Genomic DNA, 25,318 nt, shown 5'->3' on the forward strand with positions numbered 1-25,318 from the left:
AGACACTTGACTATGTCTTTATCCTTCAGATTATTACAATACACTGCTCTTCACTTTTATTTGCACACTTTTAGTGTGCAAATGCAAAATCTAAGGCATAGACTAATTCTAAGAAGTGCCCTGGGGGCACAATTTCCATCTGGAAGTGATCTCTAGATGTAAATGCATATACTCCTAGGGACAAGATCCAGCAGAAACCTGGAAGGAGACTGGGTCCTGCACCACCACCAAACAGCTCACCAAAAGCCTATATTGACCACAGTATAGGGAGAAAATACTTGAAGTCAGATTAAAAGTTATCCACTGAACAACTGGGAACAGGAGGAACATTTGTTTTGGGGATCCTGACCAAGTGCAGGTAAGAGACAGACACTGACCTGCTCATTGGAACACACCAAGAATCATAGCTTACATATCCAGGAATTCTGAAGTCAAATACAAAATGAATGGAGATGTTTAAGCACGTCCTGAACAAACTGCAGCTAAGCAAGGGATTTCAGAATTGCAGCTCTGGATTTTAGTAAATCCTTCTTTAAGCACCTAAGTCCTTTATTGGATCTTGCCCTAAACACCTCACTGCAGGTGCACAATACATGGCTAAATGCCTGAATATTCTGGCTACATCATTCATTGTCCCTGGGTCACTAGAAGATAGCTTTCTGAAGACCCTATTATATAACGGATTATCAGTTTTTTTGGAACCAGTATTACCACCATCATTAGAACCTGTAGTCTTAATACAGAGAGAAGAATATGTAATGCAATTAGTGAGATGCCTAAAACTAATTAGTGATTAGTTTTACTCTACTGCTTAGTTTCCATTAACATTTACCCTTAAAATACATATTTGGAACACACTGCAAGATGCAAACAATACAAAGTATTTTGCCCTCTATTCAAAGAAGTGCAGAAGTTACCTGATAGTCCAATATGCTAAATCCAAGCCCCACACTCCCTTTCTCCAGCTCAATGTTCTGTATTTCTGTTTCCCACATTGCCAAAGACGAGCTTTGCACCTCTTCCATACTCTGACCCTCATCAGCTGCTTCCAAAGCTGTTCCCTCTGTGTCCGAGGAGCCAATGAATCCAAGTTCTATGTGAGCCTGAGAAAAACAGTAAATGTTTACCAATAAAATGTAAACCCTTGTGAATAACCAGAGACAAAACTCTGTTTATAAGAAAAAAAGATCAAAACTAAGTGATGTATCTCTAGACATAAAGGAAGTTCAAGCCCCCAGCAGACTTAATAAACAAGTCTGATAAACCTAGCACAGAATTCACATATCCTTTTAACAAAATAGCCCTGCTGTAAGTATATGAAAGTACTCCCTGGAAAAACTTTAACAAAATGGAACTTCTGTCAAACGAAAAACTTCAAAAAGCTTCATTAGTACATGCATTCAAATATACAGGAAATATCTGTTATTAAATGGTATGTCTAAACGTAATAATACTGATAGTAGTCAGAATATTCAATAAAAGAAAAAATACATGCACATATACACAGACATCTGTGTTCTTCACTTGGTTTCATAGAAAAGCTTAGATTCTATAAACTGAATTTGGTGCCTTGCCCAGAACTCAAAATTAACTGTGTCTCTTTTCATATAAATGCTATTGCTTTGCATACTACACTGTAGGCCAGCCATTCCTACATGTTTAATTCATCAGACTGCCCAGAGCTCTACAATTATGAGTGACAGAAGCATCAGCCACTGAATGTACACAGAGTTCTGTGCAACACAAACCCAGAAAGCAAAGTTTAAAACCGGAATAAATATATTCAGATTCTAAACAACACACAGTTCGATTCGCCATACCCCTACATCTCACCTACAGAACAGAAGTACATTACTCAGAGAGACAGCTCTGCATCCCAGAATATTTCTGCCCATGACCAACCAGGATTGACATCTTCTGGTGGCCTAAAGAATGGCTGATAAACATAATTTGCCTTTTCCTATTTGTCCTACAATATTAAAACATATTTCTAATCTTGCAGAAGAACTTGATCTGTTTCTTTCTCAAGGAAACAGTAATTTTCAGTGATCTTTTAAAGACACAATACCTTTTCTGTGAGCTGAACCTCAGATAGACTTAGACTCTCTAGCACTTCTGGTTGAGTGATGGGGGAAGCTACTGGACGACAGCACACCATTGTCACATTAATAGGCAGTTCTTTCAAGATACTGACCACATCCTTGTGGTTTTCCCCAATCAAAGAGATCTCATTCACCTCAATAAATAAAGAATACATACTGGTTAAAACTACAGAGTATTTAGAACAACAACGAACAAAAAAAGCCCCACAAACCTCAACTCACTAATCACCTCAAAAAAAAAATTCCCATGCTAATAGACACTGTCAACCCTTAATTTCTATTCAGTTCAGTGTTCAGAATGAGCACCAAGATAAGTACTGAACTGAATGTACAGTCTTATAAAATTGCATGACACCACCCTACAAACCCCACATACTCTGCAACTTCATGTTTCTTTCATTCATGTAAACAAAATTCACATTTTAATCCTGAGAAAATAATTTAGAAAAATAATCCAGTGTTCAGTACCTTCACTGTGTAGGGATATTCCTATTAAATCCTAATGCTTTTGCTACATATTCTTTTTTTGTGACTGTCCTGGTTTCAGTGGGGATAGAGTTCATTTATTCTCAGTAGCTTGTGCAGCGTTGTGCTTTGGATTCAGTATGAGAATAATGTTGATAACACAGTGGTGTTTTGATTGCAGCTAAGTGTATTTATCCTACAGAAAGGACTTTTTAGTGTCTTGTGCTCTGCCAGTGAGGAGGTACAAAAAAGAAAAAGTGGCTGCATGGTACTTAATTGCTAGCTGAGCTTAAACCATGACACAGACCTTGGACTGCATCTGAAAGATCCGCTACCAGCTGAGAAATAAATGTAGGTATATGCATTCACATAAATACACATAAGTGCACATGAAGTGACTGCTCAACCACTAACTGGTATGCAATTAGATATGCCACATTCCCAATGTCATAACCCATGAGAAGCAACTTACTGCTCAAAAACCTTACTGAATGCAGACTAAGCTAAGGTAGTATTTTTTCTTACTTCCAGCAGTTCATCTCCACTGAACAGCTTGCCACTGCGTCCAACTGGCCCCTCCGGTAAGATAGATCTGATGAAATGATGTCCCACTGTAGCTTCAAGGCTTATCCCCAACCCACTGCTTTCACTAAATTTGTTAACTACAGCCACCTAAAGTAAGATTAAGAAACAGTTACATTTGACGTATTTACAGCCATACCTGTTACTTTCTATTTCAATTTACAAATTATGAGGTCGATATTCCAGAAGTGAGAAACCACAAGTATTGTCACGTGTAATGGGGCAGTCAGGTAAAAACTGAAACTTTGATCACATACCACTTCACAATACACAAGTAAGAACTGTACGACAATAATATATCTAATAATACACACTTCTGCAGACACACCACCTATGGTATATGTTTTTGCAGTAGCTCCTAAACTCAGATACTGCTTTTCGACTGTATCTACAGTATATGTTCTATACATTTTTTACACCATTACATCAAACCACTTATTCAGTATGCAGAATGGGTATGAAATTTCAAATTCTAGCTAATGAAGGGAGCTTTGAGTTTCATATTAAATATTATTTTTTTCTATAATACACATTTGTTCTCTTGAAGCTAGGAAATTGGTGAAACAATACTCATAGGCACAGCAATCTAACAAGTCTATGATTGACAAAATACAGAAAAATGTATATCCTCATACAAAAATTATATAAAAAATAATCTCAACAGACTAAGAGGTATATGTATAATTCTTATACATGAATGAACAAATACAATGCAAACATATTTCCATCCATATGTTGTTAACATAATATATGGGCAGATTAAAGGGCATTTAATAACAGTAAATAGAATTTACCTACCACTATTTCATAATTTGAACCCATAATCCTCTGCCACTTTATCTTTGTAGCTGCTTCTTCTGCAGTAGTTAGCTGGAAATCTAAAAATTATATGTGAGATTACTGTGACAAAGAATAAAACAACTAGTCTATTCCTATAAGTGACAAAGTATATGGAACATATGAGATGGTACAATCAAGAACATACAACATGACACAATCCTTCCCATGATGCCAGAACTCTCCCAAATAATGACTAAAAACCTGGCATGTGTTGTCTCACTAAGCTTGGGTTTACCAAAGGAAAAACTTGCAAAATACTATTAAGATTCCAACCCTGCAAAACTAATTGTGTATTTTGAAAGAAATGAAGTTCAGTCCAACAGTTTGGTGCATGTAGCTGGGAAGAAAGGACACATATTTAAACTGGCCTCAGAGTTGAGTGAATTTTTTGCAATTTTTCAAGATAATAGGCACAAAAAATATTTAGAAGTTGCATGCATGCCCTGGGCATGTGTTAAATCAGACTGTATGTGGGCTGATTAGACTAGTTCAGGGAGATAGCTGAAATACTGAAGAATGTAAACTGCATACTAATCCTTTTAGACAGGCACTGCATTTTACAGAGAGCATCCACAGACACAATCTTGACATTTTGTATTTTCAAAACCATGAGCACAACTGTAAAAGATTTTTCTGAAACTGTAAGCCCTAGAGGACAGTGACAGAATGCAGGAAGTCCCACCTCTATTTTTTTTTTTATTATGTTAGACTCACATATGTGCACACACACAACAACATAAGATTCTAACAGCTAAAGAGTAGCAGTGAACTTGGAAAGAAAGGAAGCAGACAAAGTAATGATGTGGTGAAAATCACAGTGACAGGCTAGGCAGCAAACTCTGGCAACTCTTAACTTGATTGAAAGTTTATTTGCAGGCTGAAAAAACTGAGAAATGCTTTCTTCCTGCTCATTTTGCCCTCGTTCACATTGTCTAGGCTCTATGGCAGGAAGAAATAAAAAGCAGTATTTAGATATAACAGCCAGCAAGCACAGTAGGTTTAACAGAACCCTACATATTCAAGGGCCATGGTCTGGACTGTGCCTGTAGTAAATACCCAAATAAACCCTTCGGATCTGAATGTTCATCACAGGCAAAGACAAGAATCCTCATCGCAAAGCTGCCAAATCCCACTGATTCTAGTAAGAATATAAAATGTCTAACAGTCTTGAACAGTGTTTTAAGTCTAGTCATTACTTGGAAACATTACTACACATAAATCCAGATGATGTGTGGCATTCAAATAGGACAATACTTTCCCCAAAGCAGAGACCCAGCAGTATCTGAAGGAAAGGCATTAAAAAGAAATTACTTGATCTATCCAAGATAATAGAAAGCATGAATTATGAAAAGATAAACATCACAAAACTTTTCAGTTCCCCTTTCGCTCTGGAAGCAGGAAAATGTCACAAAACACGCCATGTGCTGTCTCAATCTGGAAAACATATCATCACACAGGACTTCTGAAATGCAAAACAGTGTTCTAAGAGCTCAAGAGGAAAAAAAATACTCATTAGAAAATAAGACAGAGTATGGGAGAAGTCAGAGAATATCAGTGCACTAGAACTGACTGAATTTCAGAGAACACGGATTGAAACTAATGCAAGCTCAGGAATTTGTGAAAAGGAAGTTTATCAACAGGGGGAAGTCCTGGAACTGTAGCTGGGAAGATGCGGACAATTTGAAAGATAAAGTATATTGGGGAATGAGGAGGAAAAAAGTTTTTTTCTAGACTAGACTAGAAAGAGTAGATACACAAAACTGGACTAAGAGAGGACCGAGCAAGTGGCAAAAGCAGTCTGCTTCATATGACATCTTTGGCATATAATTATTTTCAGACATATATAGTAGTCAAGATCCTACAGCACTCATGATCAAGAGTACATGATTAAACATATAACTACTTTGACTTTTTAGTTCTACCTCAGCTAAACAGTATACAAATGGAAAGACACAAAAAACATCTGATCTTAGTGTAAGCGCACACAAGTGCGTCTTCATAGAATAAAATATTAAACCTTGAGAACCTGTCTCCTGTTGTTTCATGTCATCTCCAGTATTTACCACACTGGCACTGCATGGCAATGATGGGGATCCTTGTTCTGTTTCACTGTTATCTGGAAAAAAAGAAGAAATCTTTTCAGCTATTTTATTATGTTGTAATATTCATCAAGCTCACAGGTATGCTTCAGGGCATCGACTCTCTCTTCCACTGGACTTCAGAGTACAGTAGCCACATTTGACAAATGGAATCTGGCATAGGGGGCCCAGAAGAAACATCACATTTCAAAGACGTTGTCTCTCCTGTTAACACTTTGCCTTCTCCAAAGAGTTTTCAATAAAACAAACAAACAACAGAAAAGCACAACTACCAGTACCTGCATTTCTATCACTGAAAATATATCTAAATACATTCCTTAGCATTCTTGTATTAACTTTTTTTTTTGTTTTCTTTCATGCAATTCAGGAAGTTGACACTGAAAACAAAAATGCTACAGACTTGGAGACTTGCATAACTGACATACTTTTCATTTGCAGAAAACCCCTACCACAAAGTTCTGTTATCTCTGTTGCTGACTGTCAGATATCTTGAACATCTATCAGCTGGAGAAAGAGCACTGAGCATTTTGTCTTTACTTTTTGCTAAAGCTGGGAGCGAGAGGATGACATACAGATAACATACTACTGGGTGTTTGAAAATCTTGCATAAGGGGGGTATTATGCCACAGCTGATGAATTAAGACGTACTTTTACTGATACCAAACTATAACACAAGTAGGTGCTTGTGCATCTAGCCTCCACTCAGGTATCCTGTGTTCAAGCACACTGACTTCCAATATCTGGCACATATACTTCAATATGTGCAGAGCATATAAGATTAAACTTCACTAATCACACGTTATCAGCAGCAAAATTAATATGGGTCTTTAGCTTATGAATATTGTACACACACATTGGATTATTAATAACCTCTAGGTGTAGGCCACACCTCTTGTACATGGAGCTTGTGACATGCAAGAGTGAAAGGAGCTAAGATTTGCTTTTGCTCATTGAGGAGGCTATCTCTCTGCTTGCTTTTGAATGCAGCTTTCACTCTTGAGAGTGAATAAAAGATTTGCTACCTTCTTGCCATTTGAAGATTTGCAAGATCAAAATCTTGAAGCAATTCAGACAGAAGTGCAATGCAGGGTAGAAATTTCAACACTCAATTTGAAAATGTAGCAAATAATACCATTATGTCTACAAGATTAATCAAACCATAGTAGACCACATTCTGCACTCATGTACAGCAGCTCTGCCCAGCAGCTCTGCCAACAGTAATAGCTACCCAGAATGAATCTGGCCTATTTTATTTCCAGTTTGCAATTGAGAAGAAAAATGTTTCAAGCCAACTTCAAAGCAAAGTCAGTTTTAATTACCTTTGGCTGTGCTACTATCCTTTGTTTGGAACTGTAAGTCCTTTTCAACAGGAGCATTGAAGTCCTCCTGGGGTGGAATATGATTTTCCTGCTTAAGACCTCTTCTGATCAAAGTGAGCCGAACCGTTTGTCCTGTGTGCCGCAAAACGTCAACTGCTTGCTGGTTAGTAAAACCCTGAAGATTTGTTCCATCAACCTGCAGAATTAAGCAGCTTTTCAGTCCACCCAGAAAAAAAGGTCCAGGGTAAAATAATACGGTGAGCTCTCAGCATCTGTTAGCCTGAGCACAAAGCAAGTGGAGAGGCAAGAACAAAACCTATATGACTTAATGAAATTGGATGAGCTAAGCACTTCCACTGGAGTACCGCACAGCTAGGTGACAAACAGCACTACAGCACAGAGAGGGGAAGTGCTCCAGGTGCCCACAATGGTGCAGCCGGGCAGATCTGTTCTGCGAAGTGGGAGAGGACACAGCATGTGCTGTGCAGGGCACATTGCGCAGCCTGTCTGCTTGACCACTTTAGCCATCTCTACCTCCAAGGAGAAAATACTGGGTGAATAAACCAACACAGCCATGGCTAGGAGTGCTGGGGACAAGAGAGTTAAGGAAAGATACATTGATCCATGGTGGTAAAAAGAACTAGAGAGCACAGTCATTCTGAGGCCAAAGAATCTCAGATACAGGGAATTCTACTACTGAACACCATGAAGTCCCATTTCCCAATCAAACACAGTCACAACCAACCAGATGTTATCACTGGTTCATCATTTTAATATTTTAAAGACAAGATTTTGGCCTCCTCTGTTTGAAACTATCTCATTATCTCATTAATTCAGTGGTTTTTTTCTGGAACTCAAAACTTTGGCATTGCTCAATTTCATCCCATTATCCCAAGCATACACTCAATTTTATTCTTCTCCCTGCAAACTCTGTAATATCCTTTCTCAATTTACCCTTCCGTGCCTTAAATTTCTGAAATACTTCTAATAATACTATGTTCCTGTAGCTTTTTCTGTCTATCTACACAACATATATATTTCATTATTTTAATTGCTCCTCCATGAAGAACGAATCCCTCTGGACTCTTAGTCATTTTGTTGTTCTTCTCTTAATTTCTTCCACCTCTGGTGCTCTTCTAAGTATAAAGTAACCAAAAATCACATGGGGTTATTAAATTTTTTCTCCATGCTTAAGCAAACCATATTTAAAAAATGTTTATTATTCTTTTGTCTGAGAACACTCAAATAATTTTCTTCTTCTGCATCTGCAGTAGAAGAAGCAAACAAACTGCAATAATCAAGTTCAGCCATTTGTATTCAGCATGTAAATCATTACCAAAAACATATACTTTCACAAACAAACATGCAGGCACATTTAGAGAGAGACATTAACTTGCCCTTAGTGCTGCCTAAGGAGAGATCTATGAGAGACACAAAAATGCACTCCCTCTGTTCATGACCTCATTTTCACTAAACAAATAACATTTTATGGATGAAAATATGTTCTTTTTTCTCTGAGCACCTAAAACTTTTATAACATACTTTTAAAAATCATTTTGAAACGTTACGCAAATTTAATCAAACTTTAAAACTTTGCACTTACTAAGATCCTACTGATAAGATACACACATGAAATACAGATTTTTTAAAGTTAGGAGTGGATAACATAATCAGAAAGAGAATGTGATCAAATATTCTATCCAAAAAGGCCTCATCATTTCAACAGCATTTAAGTATTTTAAACAAGTACTATATAAGCATTTCTTTACAATTTAAAGAAGCAGAATTTCGCAGACAAGTGATCTTGCTTCTTTCTGTGTTTACTTACAACTATAATTTGATCTCCCACATGGATTCTGCCATCATGTTCAACAGCACTGCCCTTTGTAATGCTTTTCACAAAGATACCAGAAGGTTCTGGGATGAAGAAACAGGAAAAATTAAATTAACTAATTTATTAAGAAACAATTTAAATAATGCAACAATTTCCAACTATTGGCACCAGTCAAAGAGAGAAAAAAAACCAACCCACAATCTCAAAGTAAGATAAGAAAATAACCATGAAGAAAAGTAATGATTTAAGTGAAACATACATATTACTATTTTCCTAAAGGATGAACTTCATGAATGTCGGCTTGCATTGGACCAGCTTTCATTCAAAATCTTACAATGCCAAATTCACAATTCTTGCTGGAAAATAAGAAATATTCCAACTTATTTTAACCTAAATATTGAAACCAACATCAACAAGGAACATATCTCTGATTTTTGTCAAATTTGGACAGAAAATTCAGCTTGAGTATACTAATCTGGTTAATTCTGAATTTTCTATGTACTTAATAATTGCTTAAGAAAATGCATGTTTGAATAACCAAATCCAGAAAATTATAAGCGAACAGGACCACAACTTTCATTTGAACTAGCTTTTAAGTACAGATGCCAATATTAGATAAAACAAAAATTTAAAAAAAAAAAAAAAAAAACAAAAAAACCAAAAAATCCCAAAACAAACCAAAAAAACAACAAAAAAAGCGCCACAAACAAACAAAAAACCCCTAAGAAATATTTTAGACAGTTATTAATTTTGAATCAGAAGAGAAAGGAATATATAGAGAACATCTACAGAAACGACGTTTTACTAAAAGAAATTCATTTCAGGAGAAACACACTTGCCTGTGAAACAACTTCAACAGTTCAATAAAGTGAAAATCTATGGAGTTTCTACATGTATATTTTGCACATCATACATGAAGTTGAGAAAAATAACAGCATAAACAGGCATGAAATCAGGTCTAAAAGTTACAGGCCTGTAACACTGATATCAGAAATCTCAAAAGAATCTACTTTCTCTCAACAAATGTTCCCACTGTTAAATGAATATGTTTGATATGAAGATAATTCACTACAAAATGCATTCTAAAAGTTGTCAGATCCTTTACAGACCTGAAGTTAACTTTTTACTTATTATGACAAAAGTTAGCAGGAAGGAGAGCTAATGATCCAATTCAGCTTAGGAAAAATAAGATTACAAATATATTAAAGTCACATCACTGACAAGTCTTTTTTTTTTTTAAGCTGTTGTTTTCACAACAACTGGTCTTACTGAATTCCAGGCATTCTTATATCCTGTAACAGCTGTACGATAACACAAAAAGTTGTTATTTTTCATTCATGAAAGATTCAGCCATGGATCTTTTTGTCCAGTAGTTTTATTGCTACTTCTCTGACAGCAAAGTTATCCTGTAACTAAGTGTTAAGTCACAAAACTGAGTTATCTAATCAGTTCCTAGGTTAAGAATATTCTACACAGTTACACGCAGCACAGTTATTTCAAATCAAAGACTGTAGATACCCAAACACTAAATCAGTTAAAATATGCTCTCAGATCTATCACATGTTCCGCATTTTAATTTGTCTCTTAAAGATTCAACTGGAAGTTGCTAAACAGTGGACTCGCACAAACTGTGACCATCCTGTCCTATGCAACAAGACTGTTAAAATTTAGTCCAGATTTTCCAAGTCAACAAACTAAGCTATATACTGCCAATAATGCAGAGTGCACCTATCCATACATTTTTCTAACAATACATATGTGGGTGCAAGTCAAAGCAATAGCTCTTTGAGAAGTTTTACAACACATTCAACAAACATCCCTTCCTAGCAATACCGGATTTGCCAAATCCCCCCCAGGGAGGCCTAACAGAGTTCAGAATTATTTTTCAGAAAAATGCAGTGGAAATTGCAAAGTAAAAATACACAGAACCGTACATGAATACTGTTGCATGTGTTTATTTAAATAAACTTATTTATTGTCTGCCACGGTCCACAGGCCAACAAACATTTATTGTATCTACATCTATTGTATTCTTGATCTGCCAGCAGCACTATTCACATTGTTAACAATTTAATAACAATACCTTCTCAAACTACTCAAATGGCTAATGTATTACCTTGTAAGAGCCTTTTGAAAATGAAAATGTAATTTTAAAAGCCCGGCTATTTCTAACAAAGAGGGCTCAACCTATTTTAGAACTGTTTTTCAAAAACATATAAACATAAGCTTTAGCCAAAAGTGAAGATAAAAACTGATTTAAAAATAGAGGTAGGATTCTATAATAACACCAACTGCTTTTATTCTGAATGTCCTTCTCACAAAAGGAAAATAATTATTTTTCCCTTACAAACTTTAAATAGATTTTCATACTGTCAAGGGTTCTTTTAAGAGATGCTATACCAAAATTAAGTCTTGGATGTATATATACCATAGTATGCAACAGATTGTATAGTAAAGTGCAGAAATCAACCATTACCTGACATTTTGTCTCCAATGTAACCAGCAATAGTTATTCCTAAACCTTGGTTGTTTTTAGTAAGTTCAACATTAAATTTCTCCCCATCTTCACAGCCATCAATAGAAGCATCTGCCTAATAAGAAAACAGTGATTAGATATTTTTTTTTCTTTAAAGATCCTTCACATTCTTTAATGTCATTAACATGTAAAATTAGATGCAATCATAAAAAAGAAAGTGCAAACTTTCTTTGCACTCTTTGCTGTTCACCAGAGAAATGAGAAGTAGGTTAACACTCCTCATGGTGAAACAATACAGGGTAGGTCATGTACTCTCCACCCCACTGCTCCAGCATATTACCTCTAACCTATAAAATCATTATTTGATGACTAAAATGATTGGTGAGATTTGTACAAATTGAATAATGAATTGCTTGTACAATATTTTAGACGTATATGTATATGAATATGTAGCTTGCTGCCCTTCTGGTGCCTGCTCTGAACCAGCTTTAGATGGCTGGGTTATTAAAAAGAAGAAAAAAAGTCATAATTCTATTTTGTATGCTATTTGTTTAAATTTCTCTGCAATAACTACAGCTATGTATTTAAACTTGTCAAAAATTTGGGAGTAAATAATTAATTTATTTACTGTTAATGGAAGTAAAATACATATTAAAATCCCATTTTTACAATAGTGGTTTTGTAGTAAAAGAAAAAACTGCTTATAAAAATTAATTTCAACTTTTAAAAAGTTTTGGATTTAAATTTTTCATCTTTCAGTTGTCTAAAACAGACAGTTTCCAGCCATTTCAATATCTGATATGTGATTACATATAAAAGGCTTTAATGTCATTGTATTTATATGGGCATCAATATTTATGCATACATTTAAAACAGGATTTCATAAAGTAAAAATCCATCAAGATCCTGCTATACTCTTCTTTTATTCTGTGCTTTCTGCATGCCACGTAGCAGTAATATTTTTTAAGTGCAAATATGGCAACCAGGCAGATACTAATCAAACCTAGTTTGACTAGATAAGTATGCATGTGCCTAAAGAAAGAAGATTTCAGGAGAGCTATGACGCTACTTGCCAAGAGAATCTGATTCCAGTTCTTTATCTGAACAACTCCAACCAAAACCAAAATTAAACACAAGAAAAAGAAATTGCTACTGCATTAACCATCTCTCTACTTGATAATACAGGATTGCTTTGGCCAGAGGTAATACCACTAAAAAACTGATCTAATTTCTATAACCTCATGAATTTTTACAGGATAGACATCTACAGGTGAACACGACAAGAAGTGGCCATTTTGAAAAGCCATTCTGCTCTCAATAATAGCTGTAAGAGCATCTTGAAGTCTTCACCCACACTGTATTTGATTACAAGAAACTAACAAACCAAGCTGTTTGCATCATCATCTTCACTTCAGACCCAAATCAGTAAGTCTTGCACAACCGTTAACAAGGTGCTCCTTCCAAGAACAAGACTTGCAGAAGTTTAAAAACAGCCTACCTTCTGCCAGAAGAGAGGTACCAGGAAAAAGGTATTGAAAAGTAAGGAAAAGGAGAAGGTGTCAAAAAATTTAAATTTTGCCCCTTGGCTGCTTTGAGCTACTTCCTCAGTACTAGAAATCTTATACCTCCTGCAGCTGCAGATACTTCTTTCAACATTGCATCATAAGCTGGTGGTAAATGGTGTATCCAGTTGTTGGCCAGTCACTAGTGGTGTGCCTCAGGAACCAGTGCTGGGCTCAGTCCTGTTTAATATCTTTACTGATGATCTGGATGATGAGTCTACCATTAGCAAATTTGAAGATGACAACAAGTTCAGAGGGAGTGTCAATATGCTGGAGGGTAGGAGGGCTCTGCAGAGGGACCTGGACAGGCTGGATCAATGGGCCAAATCCAGTGGTATGAGATTCAACAAGGCCAAGTGCCAGGTCACATGCCTTTTGGCCACAACAACCCCCTGCAGCACTACAGGTGGGGAAAGAGTGGCTGGACAGTGGCCAGACAGAGAGGGACCTGGGGATAATGATTGAGAGGAAGATGAACATGAGCCAGTAGTGAGCCCAGGTGGCCAAGAAGGCCAATGGCATCCTGGCCTGGATCAGGAACCGTGTGGCCAGCAGGACCAGGGAAGTGATTCTTGCCCTGTATGCGGCACTGGTGAGGCCCTCGCTTGAACCCTGAGTCCATTTCTGGGCCCCTCAGTTCAGGAAGGATATTGAGGTGCTGGAGCAGGTCCAGAGAAGAGCAACAAGGCTGGTGAAGGGACTTGAGCACAAGTCCTATGAAGAGACGCTGAGGGAGCTGGAGTTGTTTAGCCTGGAGAAGAGGAGGCTCAGGGGAGACCTCATCACTCTCTACAACTCCCTGAAAGGAGGTTGTAGCCAGGTGGAGGTCAGTCTTCTCTCCCAGGCAACCAGCAGTAGGACAAGGGGGTACGGTCTTAAGCTGTGCGAGGGGAGGTTTAGGTTGGACATTAGGAAGAGGTTCTTCACAGAAAGAGTCATTGGGCATTCAAATGGGTTGCCCAGGGAAGTGTTGGAGGAATCATCCCTGGAGGTGTTTAAGGAAAGCCTGGATGTGGCACTTAGTGCCATGGTCTAGTTGACAGAGTTGTGTTTGGTCATAGGTTGGACTTGATCTCAGAGGTCTTTTCAAACCTAGTTGAGTTTGTGATAACCTCAAAAAGGCAAACACTGAAGAAATATACGCAGATTAACTGCGTATATCAAATTCAGCTTTTGTTTTGAGACCGATGTTTTTCAGACAAGTAATACTAGGGCTAAATATGGATCCTCTATCTAAAATGCAGAGAGGTTTTATGTCTCTCAGTGCTGTAAGGACACAAAAGTACCAGTTTGTCTCTCCTGCTAGATGCTCAGAAGCCTCTATGTTAAGATTAACTTTCTTTGCCTTATAGCCACAAAAGAGGGGATGTTTCTTTTTCACATGTACCACTACAATGGACAGGGGCAAAATGATGGTAATCATGCATAAATTGTTATGGCTTTTTTTCTTCTGAAGTGACTTGTTTGAAACGTAAATTGTAACTGGGGAGAAAGTAAACCAAAAAATCTTTCAAGGCCTAAATTCTATCTACCTGGAGGCTCAAAAACAATGAACTTTTTCTTCTCTCATTAATTTACTCCACATATTCACATTTATATGTATCTGATCATAACCACCGTGACAAAACAGTACTGTTCCTGGCTCTTCTGAAACCAGAGTTTGCTACAAACATGCAAATGACCTATTATGCAGAGGTTTTGAGCTGACAGATCATGATAATATATACAGCATTTTTTAAGAGGCTGACAGCTGTAGAGGAGTAACAGCGCATAGTACAATCATCAGCAGGGGAATAAGGGTAGCAGCGGTCAACTTTTTTCAGAAAACATCTAGCAAATGAGCAATGCCAGGTGATGTAGGAAAGAAGCAGGTGTGTGCTGGTTGGCACAGGGAGGAAATGTTGATGAAGAGTTGAAATTATATGGAAAGAAGAAATATTTCTGGAGAGGAAAAAGACAAGTGGACAGAGAAATGCTACATAGTCAACTAGCTCTGTCTGAAGAAAAGACTTCATGGCTTCAGTTGTTTCTAATGTAATAACGTACCCTTGCATAAACTCAGAACAAATTGTTAATCAAATTATACTTATGGAAGTCCTAAACCTTAATCCCAAAAGTCTTTAAGAATATAGTTACTTGAATTGTGGACTCATTATATTTAAATTCTCCCAGACTGTCAGATGAAAACATCACTATTGGGAAAGAAAATCCTGACTTTTGAGAACATAAGGATAAAAGACATTCAAATAGCAAGTAAAAAGAAAGGAAGTTTATAGTAGATATTTGCAATGAGTTATGTATATTCACTGTTGCTTACCTGTTTATCTGGGGTGGAGATGGGTACTGGTGTACCTGGAGGAACTGCTGGAAGAGGTGGTTCCTCAATAGGACCCCTTGCAATTACGAGTTTCACTCTATTTCCACACTGCCTTAGAACTTGTGCCACCTGCTCACTGCTCATTCCAGCTAGGTCTGTATCTCCAATTTTCAAGATGTGATCTCCACTACACAGTCTCCCATGCTGGAGGAAAAATAATGATGAAAAAAATCTTTTAACATCCTGCTACTTCTTCCACATACCATATAGTTAGAAAAAGACCACATAGCTATAGTAACTTTTACGACATATGAACCAGGTGACTTTTTTTGGGTGTCAAGTCAATATCCTGAAAACATCGAGAAGAAAAGAAGGTTGCCTAACAGCATGCTAATTTTACTTGGAATTTCCAAAGAAAGACCCAGAAGATCATTTTTCAAACAGTCACCCAAGCACATAAACGTGTTTAGTTATGATTACTACCTTCTGATATTTAACAACTATATGTAGACTTCAAAACTCCAGGTTTCATTTCCAGGTACACTTTTAAAGACAGCATAAAAACATTTATTCTGCTTTGCACTTCTATTTAAAAACTAGTTCTCAGGATCAACCATAACTTCAAAATAAAATTAATTTCTCTCTTACTGTGATTCAGTTATTTATATTGCTTTACACTGGTTTACTCTCCTACTGATTTACCTTTAATTAACAAAAAAGCTTTACATTAATTTAGGCCATATGATGCGTATTAAAGAGACAGATCTGTAAAAGGAACCTATCTACCTGCTCAGGGAAAGAGTGCAGCAGTAAATATTCTCCATGAATCTCCAGGTTATCAGGCTGCTACTGCTGTTGTTGGAAGACTAACCAGTCTCTGTGACTATTAAATCCTTGAAGATCATTAATGCAGCCCTGGGTATCTGTCCAACGGACAAGCTTGAAATCAGATGTGGTAACCAAATTCAATTCACATGAGCCCTTCAGGCAAGAGCAGAGCCTGTGTTCTGATGCAGACACAGGAAATCACCTCTGCTCCAAGCCTCAGTAAGCCCAGCAGAGAGAAGCAGATTGTCTTAGCTGTTAGGGTAGAGCAAGTCAATCTTTGGAGTTCTCCCTACCCTTGACTACAATCAGTGCACTCATGAAAGAATTAAGAGTGTAAATGAATATCGACCAAACGTATTATGTAAGAGGTTTGAAAATGTGATTTAGAGCCTAGTCCAGCTTTTACAAATGTACAAATCCCAGCACTAAACACACCTTTATATAAATACAAATTTATATAACTTTTATATAAATTTCACTACTTGTTCTTTTTTTTTTTTTTTGCATTTATGTGGATAAAAGCCACCAGTATTTAGCATGATCATAAAAGTAAAGAGTAACTGCACACCTTACTGAGTGGTAACAGAAAGGTAGATTGAATGTACCTGATCAGCAACCCCTCCTGGGAGGATGGTTTTAACAATCACTCCAGTTGACTTTCCTCCCACTATCCCAAATCCCAGTCCTGAGCCATCATTCACCAACTCTATGGTCTCCACATGCTGCCAGTGAACCTAAAAGGAACAAATATAAGATTGCAAATGATTAAAAACATAGACTCTTAGAACATATGATTTTTATAGGTATGAAAAGACCCTTAAGATTATCAAGTCAAAATCTTAACACAGGTATTAGAATTTGCAAACTATTTTCTCTTTTTTCTTGAGCATATTTTTGATAATGGAAGGTTGGAGGAAGGTGGACATAAGAGACCTTTCTAACAATTACTATTTGGTATAAGATTTCATAATTTTTAAGCAATAAATTGCTAGTTCCATAACAGGCATGCTTCTCTGTTACAAAACAGAGCTAGGTAGTGGGTCAGACCTTTCAAGAACTTGTTGAATTAATTTAAGCAGCAACCTAGGGCCACCCACCTTCACGCCCCTTTGCAGTCAGTAAATACTGCTGCTACAAAATCTCATAGGACTAGAAATTTTCAGCTAAGCGCATGTTCACATTGGCCACTATAACAAAGCACAGGTGAAAGTAAAATCCCAATTTAAGGATTTTTAAGATTGAAAGTAGCACCAAGCATTGCAAAGTAGGCATGAGCAGAACTGCCTCATGTAATGAGCAAAGATTTTTGCATTGTCTGATGTCAACAGCAGCAGAATGAAGCAGCTCTGATGGCAGACGATGTTCTGACAGCAGCAAAACTGCTCTGAAAGACAGACAAATGCTAGTTTGCTCATATGGGGCACTACTTGAAGGGACAACTGGAAGCTCATGGCGTGCTTTCTCCTGAAAAATACGCCATCGGAAACTTGAAACTGCAGCTGGTCCTACATTAGGTAGGATCTTGAAGGAAGCATTTATTTTGGCATAATCCGAGTATTGCAAATTCAAAGCCCTGTGGTACCTGTTTGGAAATCCACAGTCTTAACATAAACCAATGATGGTCAACCAAAGCCTGAAGGAAAAAGGACAGCTCCTAATACACTGCATTTGAAAGTAAAGAGAAAACAAGCACTGGGAAAACCACGCTAAAAAACCAAAAGCTGTGGCATGTTTAAAAGGAACATTTTTTCAAGCAAGGGAAGTTGTTTGGAGAATACAGAGGCAATCACATAGAGAAAAAAGTGTGTCACAGCAATACTGGAAGAGAGCAGGCCTCTCCTGTGTGCTGGCAGGAAAGCTTAGGTCAGTCAGCTGCATTCCTGCACACAGATGAAAAAGAATAATTCTGACATTCTTTCACTAAAAATTTTATGCTAATGATTAAAAAGCCACTAAAACAGCCGCGTTTTCCAGACCAATTGCTCTCTATACTGCTGGTTATCAACTCCCTTAAAGAAGGGCCACAGATGACTGAACAGCAAAACCTACAGAAACTAAAGACAGGTTGTTTCATCCCAGGACAACAAGGCATTACATGAGTAAGATACCAGCATTCAAAAGAAAGGAATTGTAGCAGAGCTGTTTTCTGGGGGGTCCTAAAATGCATCCATGCATTTTAATGTTACTTGTCACTCTACTTGGATCCCCCACGCTAACAGAACAGAGAAACAAACACGTAAGTACTCATTCAGCTGGTGGTGTGGATCAGATTGCAATGCCTCAAAAAATTCTGTTTGCCCGAGCAGAAGGCAAAGAAAAAAAAAGATCTTGTTTGCTGCAATCTCAAAATAAAACTTCATCAAGGTAAATACGCTATATTTGCACTGGTAGATACAGATAATTTGGCAGATGAGAGGAAGGAATACATCCAAGATGAAGATTTCCCCCCAGCAAACCTGAATATTTTCTACTCTTTGCATGGGCAAAGGTACAGCAAAGATAAATAGAAGAAAAGCCTTGAGAAATTTGAAGGTGTGTATATACAAGTTACAAAAAACGTCTCAAAATCCTATATGCAGTAAGTACATACATGACCAGAACTGAATACGCAGATGTTTGGGGTATACTCACTGGGTTGGAATGGGCTGAAACTGTGCTAGCAGCAGATGGAGACCTGGAAACTACAGGACTGATGAGCTGAGGAAAAGTGCCCCTGGCCACAACTAGCTGGACATTATCTTTTGCTTTCTGCAGGATGCTGATAGCCTGTTGATGCGTAATTGTCTGATCAAGGGCTTGTCCATTAATAGCAAGGATTTGATCTGCTTCCTTCAGCTTTCCATCTCTGTCACATAGATGTAAACAGGGAAGGAGGATGACAAAATAAACAAATCAGAAAAACCAAGGAAGCATTGCCACAGAAATTGCAATATTTTGACAATTTTCCAGTATTTTTAATAACCCAGTCTCTATTCCCCCCACTTTTTAATCCCTCCCTGCAGTTTTGCTGAAAGGAGCTGATGCGGCACCCTGGTGATTGCTTCCTTTGAAGCTAATCCCACTGCCACTGTCCCCTGGCTACTACCCCCTAGCCAGCTTTCTTCTCCCTGTACCCCCATGCGAGACTAAGCATATTAATCTCAGTCACTCCCAAACACAGCCTAGGAGCTTGTGTTTATTCTTGACTTTGAGCCTCTTGCTTTACACATCAAGTGCTTGACTTTGTTCAGTGCCCCTATCCTGAATATTCATCAAACTGTGGAGTGGAACACACTTTCATGAAGATGTTACAGAAACAAATTTTGTTTTGCTGAAAAATAAGGAAAAAAAAGGAAAAGAAAAAAAGAAAAAAAGAAGGCTAGGCAAATAAAAAAAGAGAATGAAAATGATAAAACAGATCCCTTTTATGCAAGGGGAAAAAATTAAAACAAAAAAAACCCCTCTGCTTTCTGACAACTACTGTAAAATTACACACTGAGCCCTTCCCCAGACCTAATCCAAAGGAAGTGCATGAAGCCTACAAAATTGAATTACCTGCTACTTTCTTCACCAATTCTTTGCATCCTAAAGTGCCAACACTTCGAAAACAAAGGGCAGCAATGAAAACAAGGATCCCTACTACACCAGCTTTTGTGAGTACCTACACAGTAGAAGCTCAGTTACAGCATTCAGGAAAAAGAATTTCACTTGTGAATTCGAACTGTTTTCCAGAGTGCTCTTGAAGATTTATTATTGCCAGGGCCTTTCTCATTTATGACCCCTGTAACAGTTGTTGAATGTTTCTCTTCTGGACATTGAATCAGGCAGGGCCTGATTCAGTAAAGACAGGTCTCATCTCCATGCAATAAAAGAAGTAAAAGCAAATACCACTTCAATGGGAAGAAAGAAAAAAGGGGGAAATTTAGGCAAATTAGAAAATATTGAGAATAAGTAGAGCATGATGCTTTCTGTAACTTAATTAACTCTGCAGACCATGCTCTGGCCTCTGTTAAAAATACACTGTTCAGATCACAAATAATCCAAAATCTTCTCCCTACAGTACAGCGAAAAATAGAATCAACATGACTCACACCTCCCCACACAACACACTGCAAAGCAGCTCTGGCCAGGTTCCTTGATGACTGATACACCTCACCAGCCTGCAGTGAACCTTGCACTGCTGCCATTCACCACTAGGTTTGTTTGCTCCCTTGGGCTGTTCTTACAGCAGAAACTCATTTCTCTCAACACTACTTGTGAAATTTGAGTTTAAGCCTAAAGTATATTTTCAGCAAGCTATTATTATTGCTGAGCTTCTGTAACATCAACTTAATATCTCTTTGAATATCTCTGAGTTTAGGTCAAGCCTTGCTTGACTTTAAAGCTTGGTTTCCCACCTGCTCAGTGGGCCATACCTTACAAATAACACTGCTAGTTACAGCTGACTATTTTGCATAAAATTGTTTTTCAATGCATTCAAGGATGGCAAAATATGGATTTCAGCGTTAAAAGACTCAACAAAGAATGGCAGCCTCCCCTTTTTCCCTATTTAAAAGGAGATATTATAAACAAACCACAGAGAAGGACATAAGTAGTTTTAATAAATTCAGAACACGTCATATGTTGTCCTGTTCCAACATCACAAAAATTGCAGTGTTAAGTAATTTTACATCTGCAATGATGCTTAGGATATGAGAGAAAAATGCTCTTGTACCACAAAAATAACAGCACTAACACAACTAAATTGCACTGTCATATTAACATTTGGTATAGTAAAATATTCCAACAGTTTTCTTACCTATGTGCCACACTTCCCTCCTGGATTTCTTGCACAAATATTCCTAGTTCTCCCCTGTTTTCACTCTTGAGTCCCACAACACTGAAGCCCAGACCACCACTTAGAGGTTTAGTAAGTTCAATTGTCTCAACAAGACGACCCTGTTCAGCAGAATTTAAAAAAAAGGGTACAAATGTTAAAAGGTTAAAAATGAACAAAGGTTAAAAATGTTGAAAAACAGTAATAACAAATGTTATAAACAACTTGGAAATTAGTTGCTAATTTGCGAGTTACAGTTACAGTTGGGCAAGACTATACAGGCTAATAAGTGAAACATAGTTGTTCATTTCTGATTTTTTCCTATCATACAGAAAAGATTTGAGAAATAAAAGACTACCACAGCCCCGAAGAGGAAATCAGGGAAGAACAGCTAAATATACAGACTTTAAGCTTAGTAGTGACTAAAGTAGGATATGCATCTATAAAATTTTAGAGGGTACAGGTCAACTTTCAAGCAAAACTTGAAAAAGAGGAAGAATTTCAGAAAGATGAAAAAAGTAGGACTATGCAAAAGGCTCTCCATAAAAGCATTAAACTTCTCCTATCAGAACTTTTTTACAGATTAATTACAAAAATCCTAGAATATATGCCTGGGCATTCTCAGCTCCAGTCACTGTAGGGACTTGTGCATCATTTCTGGCTGCTACAGGAAAGTAGTAAGATTACACAGCAAGGCCAAAAAGGAATTTTCCATTTAATTTCCAAGAAAGTCTAGCTGTCATTAGTTATGCATACAAAAGGATGCTCTGACAAAGTATCTCCCCCATGGACAGAGAGGCAGTTCTACAATGTGCATAAAAAGATAATGGGATGCTGATCTGTGAGACACACACAGGCCAGCTAAGGACAGTAACTCAGCAGTGATAATGTCAAGACCACTTTTTCACCTGCTTTCTCATTTACTAATTGTTCCTCAAATTAAAAGGTTACTTTTATTTTATATAGGAAGTGAGCTCTGGTCTGCGTAATAACACAATTGCTTTTAAGTAAGCATACATGTATTTTAATCATCAGATAATCAGTAATCCACATTCTGTGGTTACTGTAAGACAAGTTTACCTGGGACATGTTTCTGATCAGCTGCTCAAAGTCATCACTAGAGGACTTCCCATTAATCTGAGGAGTAATGGATCTCATTGATGCTTCTAGCACATTAGCTGGGCTGCCATTCTGCTGAGCCAACAAATATGACTCATTAAGTGGCAAGGACCCCATGTTCACACCATGATGGAGAAGCTGAGGGAATTCATCAGTGGAATGTATGGAGGGTGTAATATTTACCTGTAAAAGATTGATGGCAACACAGATTTATAGACACAGCAAAAACCTCCCGCCTACATAAGAGCATCATAGTAAGTCAATTGATTGTAAAAAGTACCTGAAATACCAATTTGCAATTTCAAAAAGACATTTTAAAAAGAAAAATTACCTTCGATATTTATAATCAATGTACAGTTGTGAACTACCAGCATAAAACACAGAAATTGACAAAAACAACTTAGAATTGCCTAAAATTAATTTGTTCCTATCAGTATAGCATCTTGAAGTATTCCACCACAGTGGTAGATGTAAACAAGTATTACCAAACTTTTTCTACAGTAACAGTATTAAAATAAAAAACCCAAAACAAAACCCAAACAAATGTATTGCTTATTTTACAAGAAAAAAAAAAAAATGTGTATATTGATGAAAAAAAGAAAGAAACCTCACCAGCTACACAGAAGACAAATTTCACTGGTCATGGTTTCTGCATCACAAGGCACTACCAATGTGACTATCTACATGAGCTAGAATTAAATACAAAATTACTGAACAAGTCTAAAACCACCAGGCTGCTCTGAAAGTCATACTTGTACCTTTACGCAGACAGACTTGATAATACCATTCTCTTAGAACAGAAAAGAAAATGAGAAATTTCTACATTTTGCCCAGCCATAGTAAACTACCTCTTTTCAAGCAGGTCTCTGCCAGTGAAACTAATGAATGGCTGCTGGTGATACAAAGCTCACCTGAGAGATGAGCAGAAACCCTCATTTGGTTGTTGTCCCGCTTGCCTGTTGACTGTCAACACGAACCATTTTACTCCACATAGATTTGCTGCATACTTGCCTGGCACACTAACCACAGTACTGCAGTTTCAAATACTTTTCATAGTTTTACAGTGCAAATTTTCTAGCATTCTGTACCACAATACAGAAGACTAGGGTTCCCCTTCCTTAAAGTCATATTTTTAAACTTCATTTATCAACAAAAATTTCAGAATCGTAAATATATTCTAAAATGTCTACTGCACAGTCTCAACTGTTTAAGCATGCTACTTCTATTAGGTTTATCATATCATTCTCCCAACAGTCCAGTCATTAAAAGGTCAATATTGCTCTCCATCACACAATTCCATCTCATCTGGGTACTTTAAGAAAATGCAATAAAACAAATGTCTACCCTTCTGTGAATACAAAATTTCTCCTTATATTATATGAACAGATTTGAAACTAGTGAAGCCTATGACATACTGCATTTCTCACCTGCATGAGGCCATATAATAGGTTAATTCAATTCCACCTTCCAAATGTCCTCCATTTCAATGTATAAAAGTATATACCTGAACTTGGTCAAATATGTGCTTTATTTCTTGTTCTCCTCCACCTTCAAATCTTCTTGTAGATCCTGCTGTTATATTTCTTCCCATAAAAAAATTGTCATGAGTGAAATTATCAATCCTAAGAGTATCTAACATCTAACACCACTGCAATTAACCAGTCTTAACTGTTTCTGTGTAACATTTTTTCATTTCTACAATCCTACGATTGTGCTAAAAGCAAAATTTGAGACTATGTACAGAAAGCTAGAACCCCTTCTGTTTTACAAAGAAAGAGCCATGCAGGCAAAAAAAGGACGGAAACAGAATTTTAAGCTGCAGAAACTGACTGTAGCTGCAGATCCACTGCTCTAAATTTATTCCGTGTTACCAAATGGTGTGAAGAATGCTAACATAGAGACAATACCACCAGCTTGTGAAATCTGGATAAAAAGTCTATATCATTCCTGCCTCTAGAGTACTCCTTTACACAAAAATGTGCAGGGAGCAAGTTGCATTAGAAAAATCATGAAATGCTCGAAAAGATATGTTAAGCCACAGTAATTCAAAATTATAACAATTTTAGAATAGCATGAATGACACAAGAGGTGTTTACATTGTGATACTGTTTTTTTTTTCTAATATACAATCAGACTTCCTGTAAAAACAGCAAGGGAAAAAATGGAACTACACATCAAAAATAAAAGGTTATAGAAAATGACACGTTGCCCTTACAACTGTAAGGCATAACTGTATGTTATGCCTTATCTGAATCTAAGATACTTCTTGTACCACTCAATATCCCATACAGGACAACCTTCAGTATGCAGAGGGACCTCTGGGCCCATCCTGTATTATGATCTATATATGTTCTCCTAGTACTACTTAACAGTGGTTTCATTGCTTTAGGCAGCTCATTTCACTGTTTCCAATGTTCTAACAGCAGATATGATGGGCACTTTAACTTCCACCTGAACATCTGCCCAGTATCACCATATTCTTCTCTATTTAAGTTTGAAGGAGTTCTTCAATTAAGATATGACAATGTCCTTAGGGATTTATGGTTTTCTCTCTGGTAGAGAATTTGGACATTCCCATGCTAAAATAGAATCAGCTCCAGGTCAACTAATTTTTAAGTTTTACATTGTATTTTCATTAACCAAATCCTGTTCAAACTGGCAATATAGTGCCCACCTTCTCAGTTTGAAATTTCATCCTTCTCCATACTTGTATGAGCTGGGACATCACTGTAAGCATACAGGAATCGACTGACCTCTTCCACTCCTTCCACCTTTCGAAGCAGAAGATGGTAGTTGTTCATGCTTTTCTAAGACATTATCCATAATTAAGTAATAACTCCCTTATTCTGAAGACAATGGATGGTTTTTATTTGCTTGATGGTTAAGATATCAACTGATAAGAAGTGTTGCACACTATATATAACAGGAAAAGGAAAAAATAACCCTCCAATCCACACTAGCTTAACTAGAACTTTAAAAG

At 37.2% G+C, this 25,318-nt stretch overlaps 1 protein-coding gene across 25 annotated transcripts in view; it reads right to left on the minus strand.

The window, feature by feature from the left end:
• Positions 1-25,318, minus strand: part of MPDZ (multiple PDZ domain crumbs cell polarity complex component) — a 110,174-nt gene that overhangs the window by 71,465 nt on the left and 13,391 nt on the right. For 19 of the 25 annotated variants that reach the window (XM_032675126.1, XM_032675104.1, XM_032675109.1 and 16 more), the window contains exons 4-16: positions 22,300-22,521; positions 21,202-21,341; positions 19,056-19,269; positions 17,030-17,158; positions 15,597-15,800; positions 11,718-11,832; positions 9,236-9,324; positions 7,408-7,603; positions 6,007-6,105; positions 3,948-4,027; positions 3,093-3,239; positions 2,069-2,236; positions 918-1,103 (exon numbers count right to left, since the gene is read on the minus strand). In XM_032675126.1, the coding sequence (XP_032531017.1) occupies positions 918-1,103; positions 2,069-2,236; positions 3,093-3,239; positions 3,948-4,027; positions 6,007-6,105; positions 7,408-7,603; positions 9,236-9,324; positions 11,718-11,832; positions 15,597-15,800; positions 17,030-17,158; positions 19,056-19,269; positions 21,202-21,341; positions 22,300-22,521 (1,989 nt within the window). The remainder of the gene's footprint in view (positions 1-917; positions 1,104-2,068; positions 2,237-3,092; positions 3,240-3,947; positions 4,028-6,006; positions 6,106-7,407; positions 7,604-9,235; positions 9,325-11,717; positions 11,833-15,596; positions 15,801-17,029; positions 17,159-19,055; positions 19,270-21,201; positions 21,342-22,299; positions 22,522-25,318) is intronic. The other 6 variants (XM_032675124.1, XM_032675102.1, XM_032675125.1 and 3 more) reach the window with 4 other exon arrangements.

This window comes from Chiroxiphia lanceolata, chromosome Z (genome assembly GCF_009829145.1).
Source record: "Chiroxiphia lanceolata isolate bChiLan1 chromosome Z, bChiLan1.pri, whole genome shotgun sequence".
NCBI lineage: Eukaryota > Metazoa > Chordata > Aves > Passeriformes > Pipridae > Chiroxiphia > Chiroxiphia lanceolata.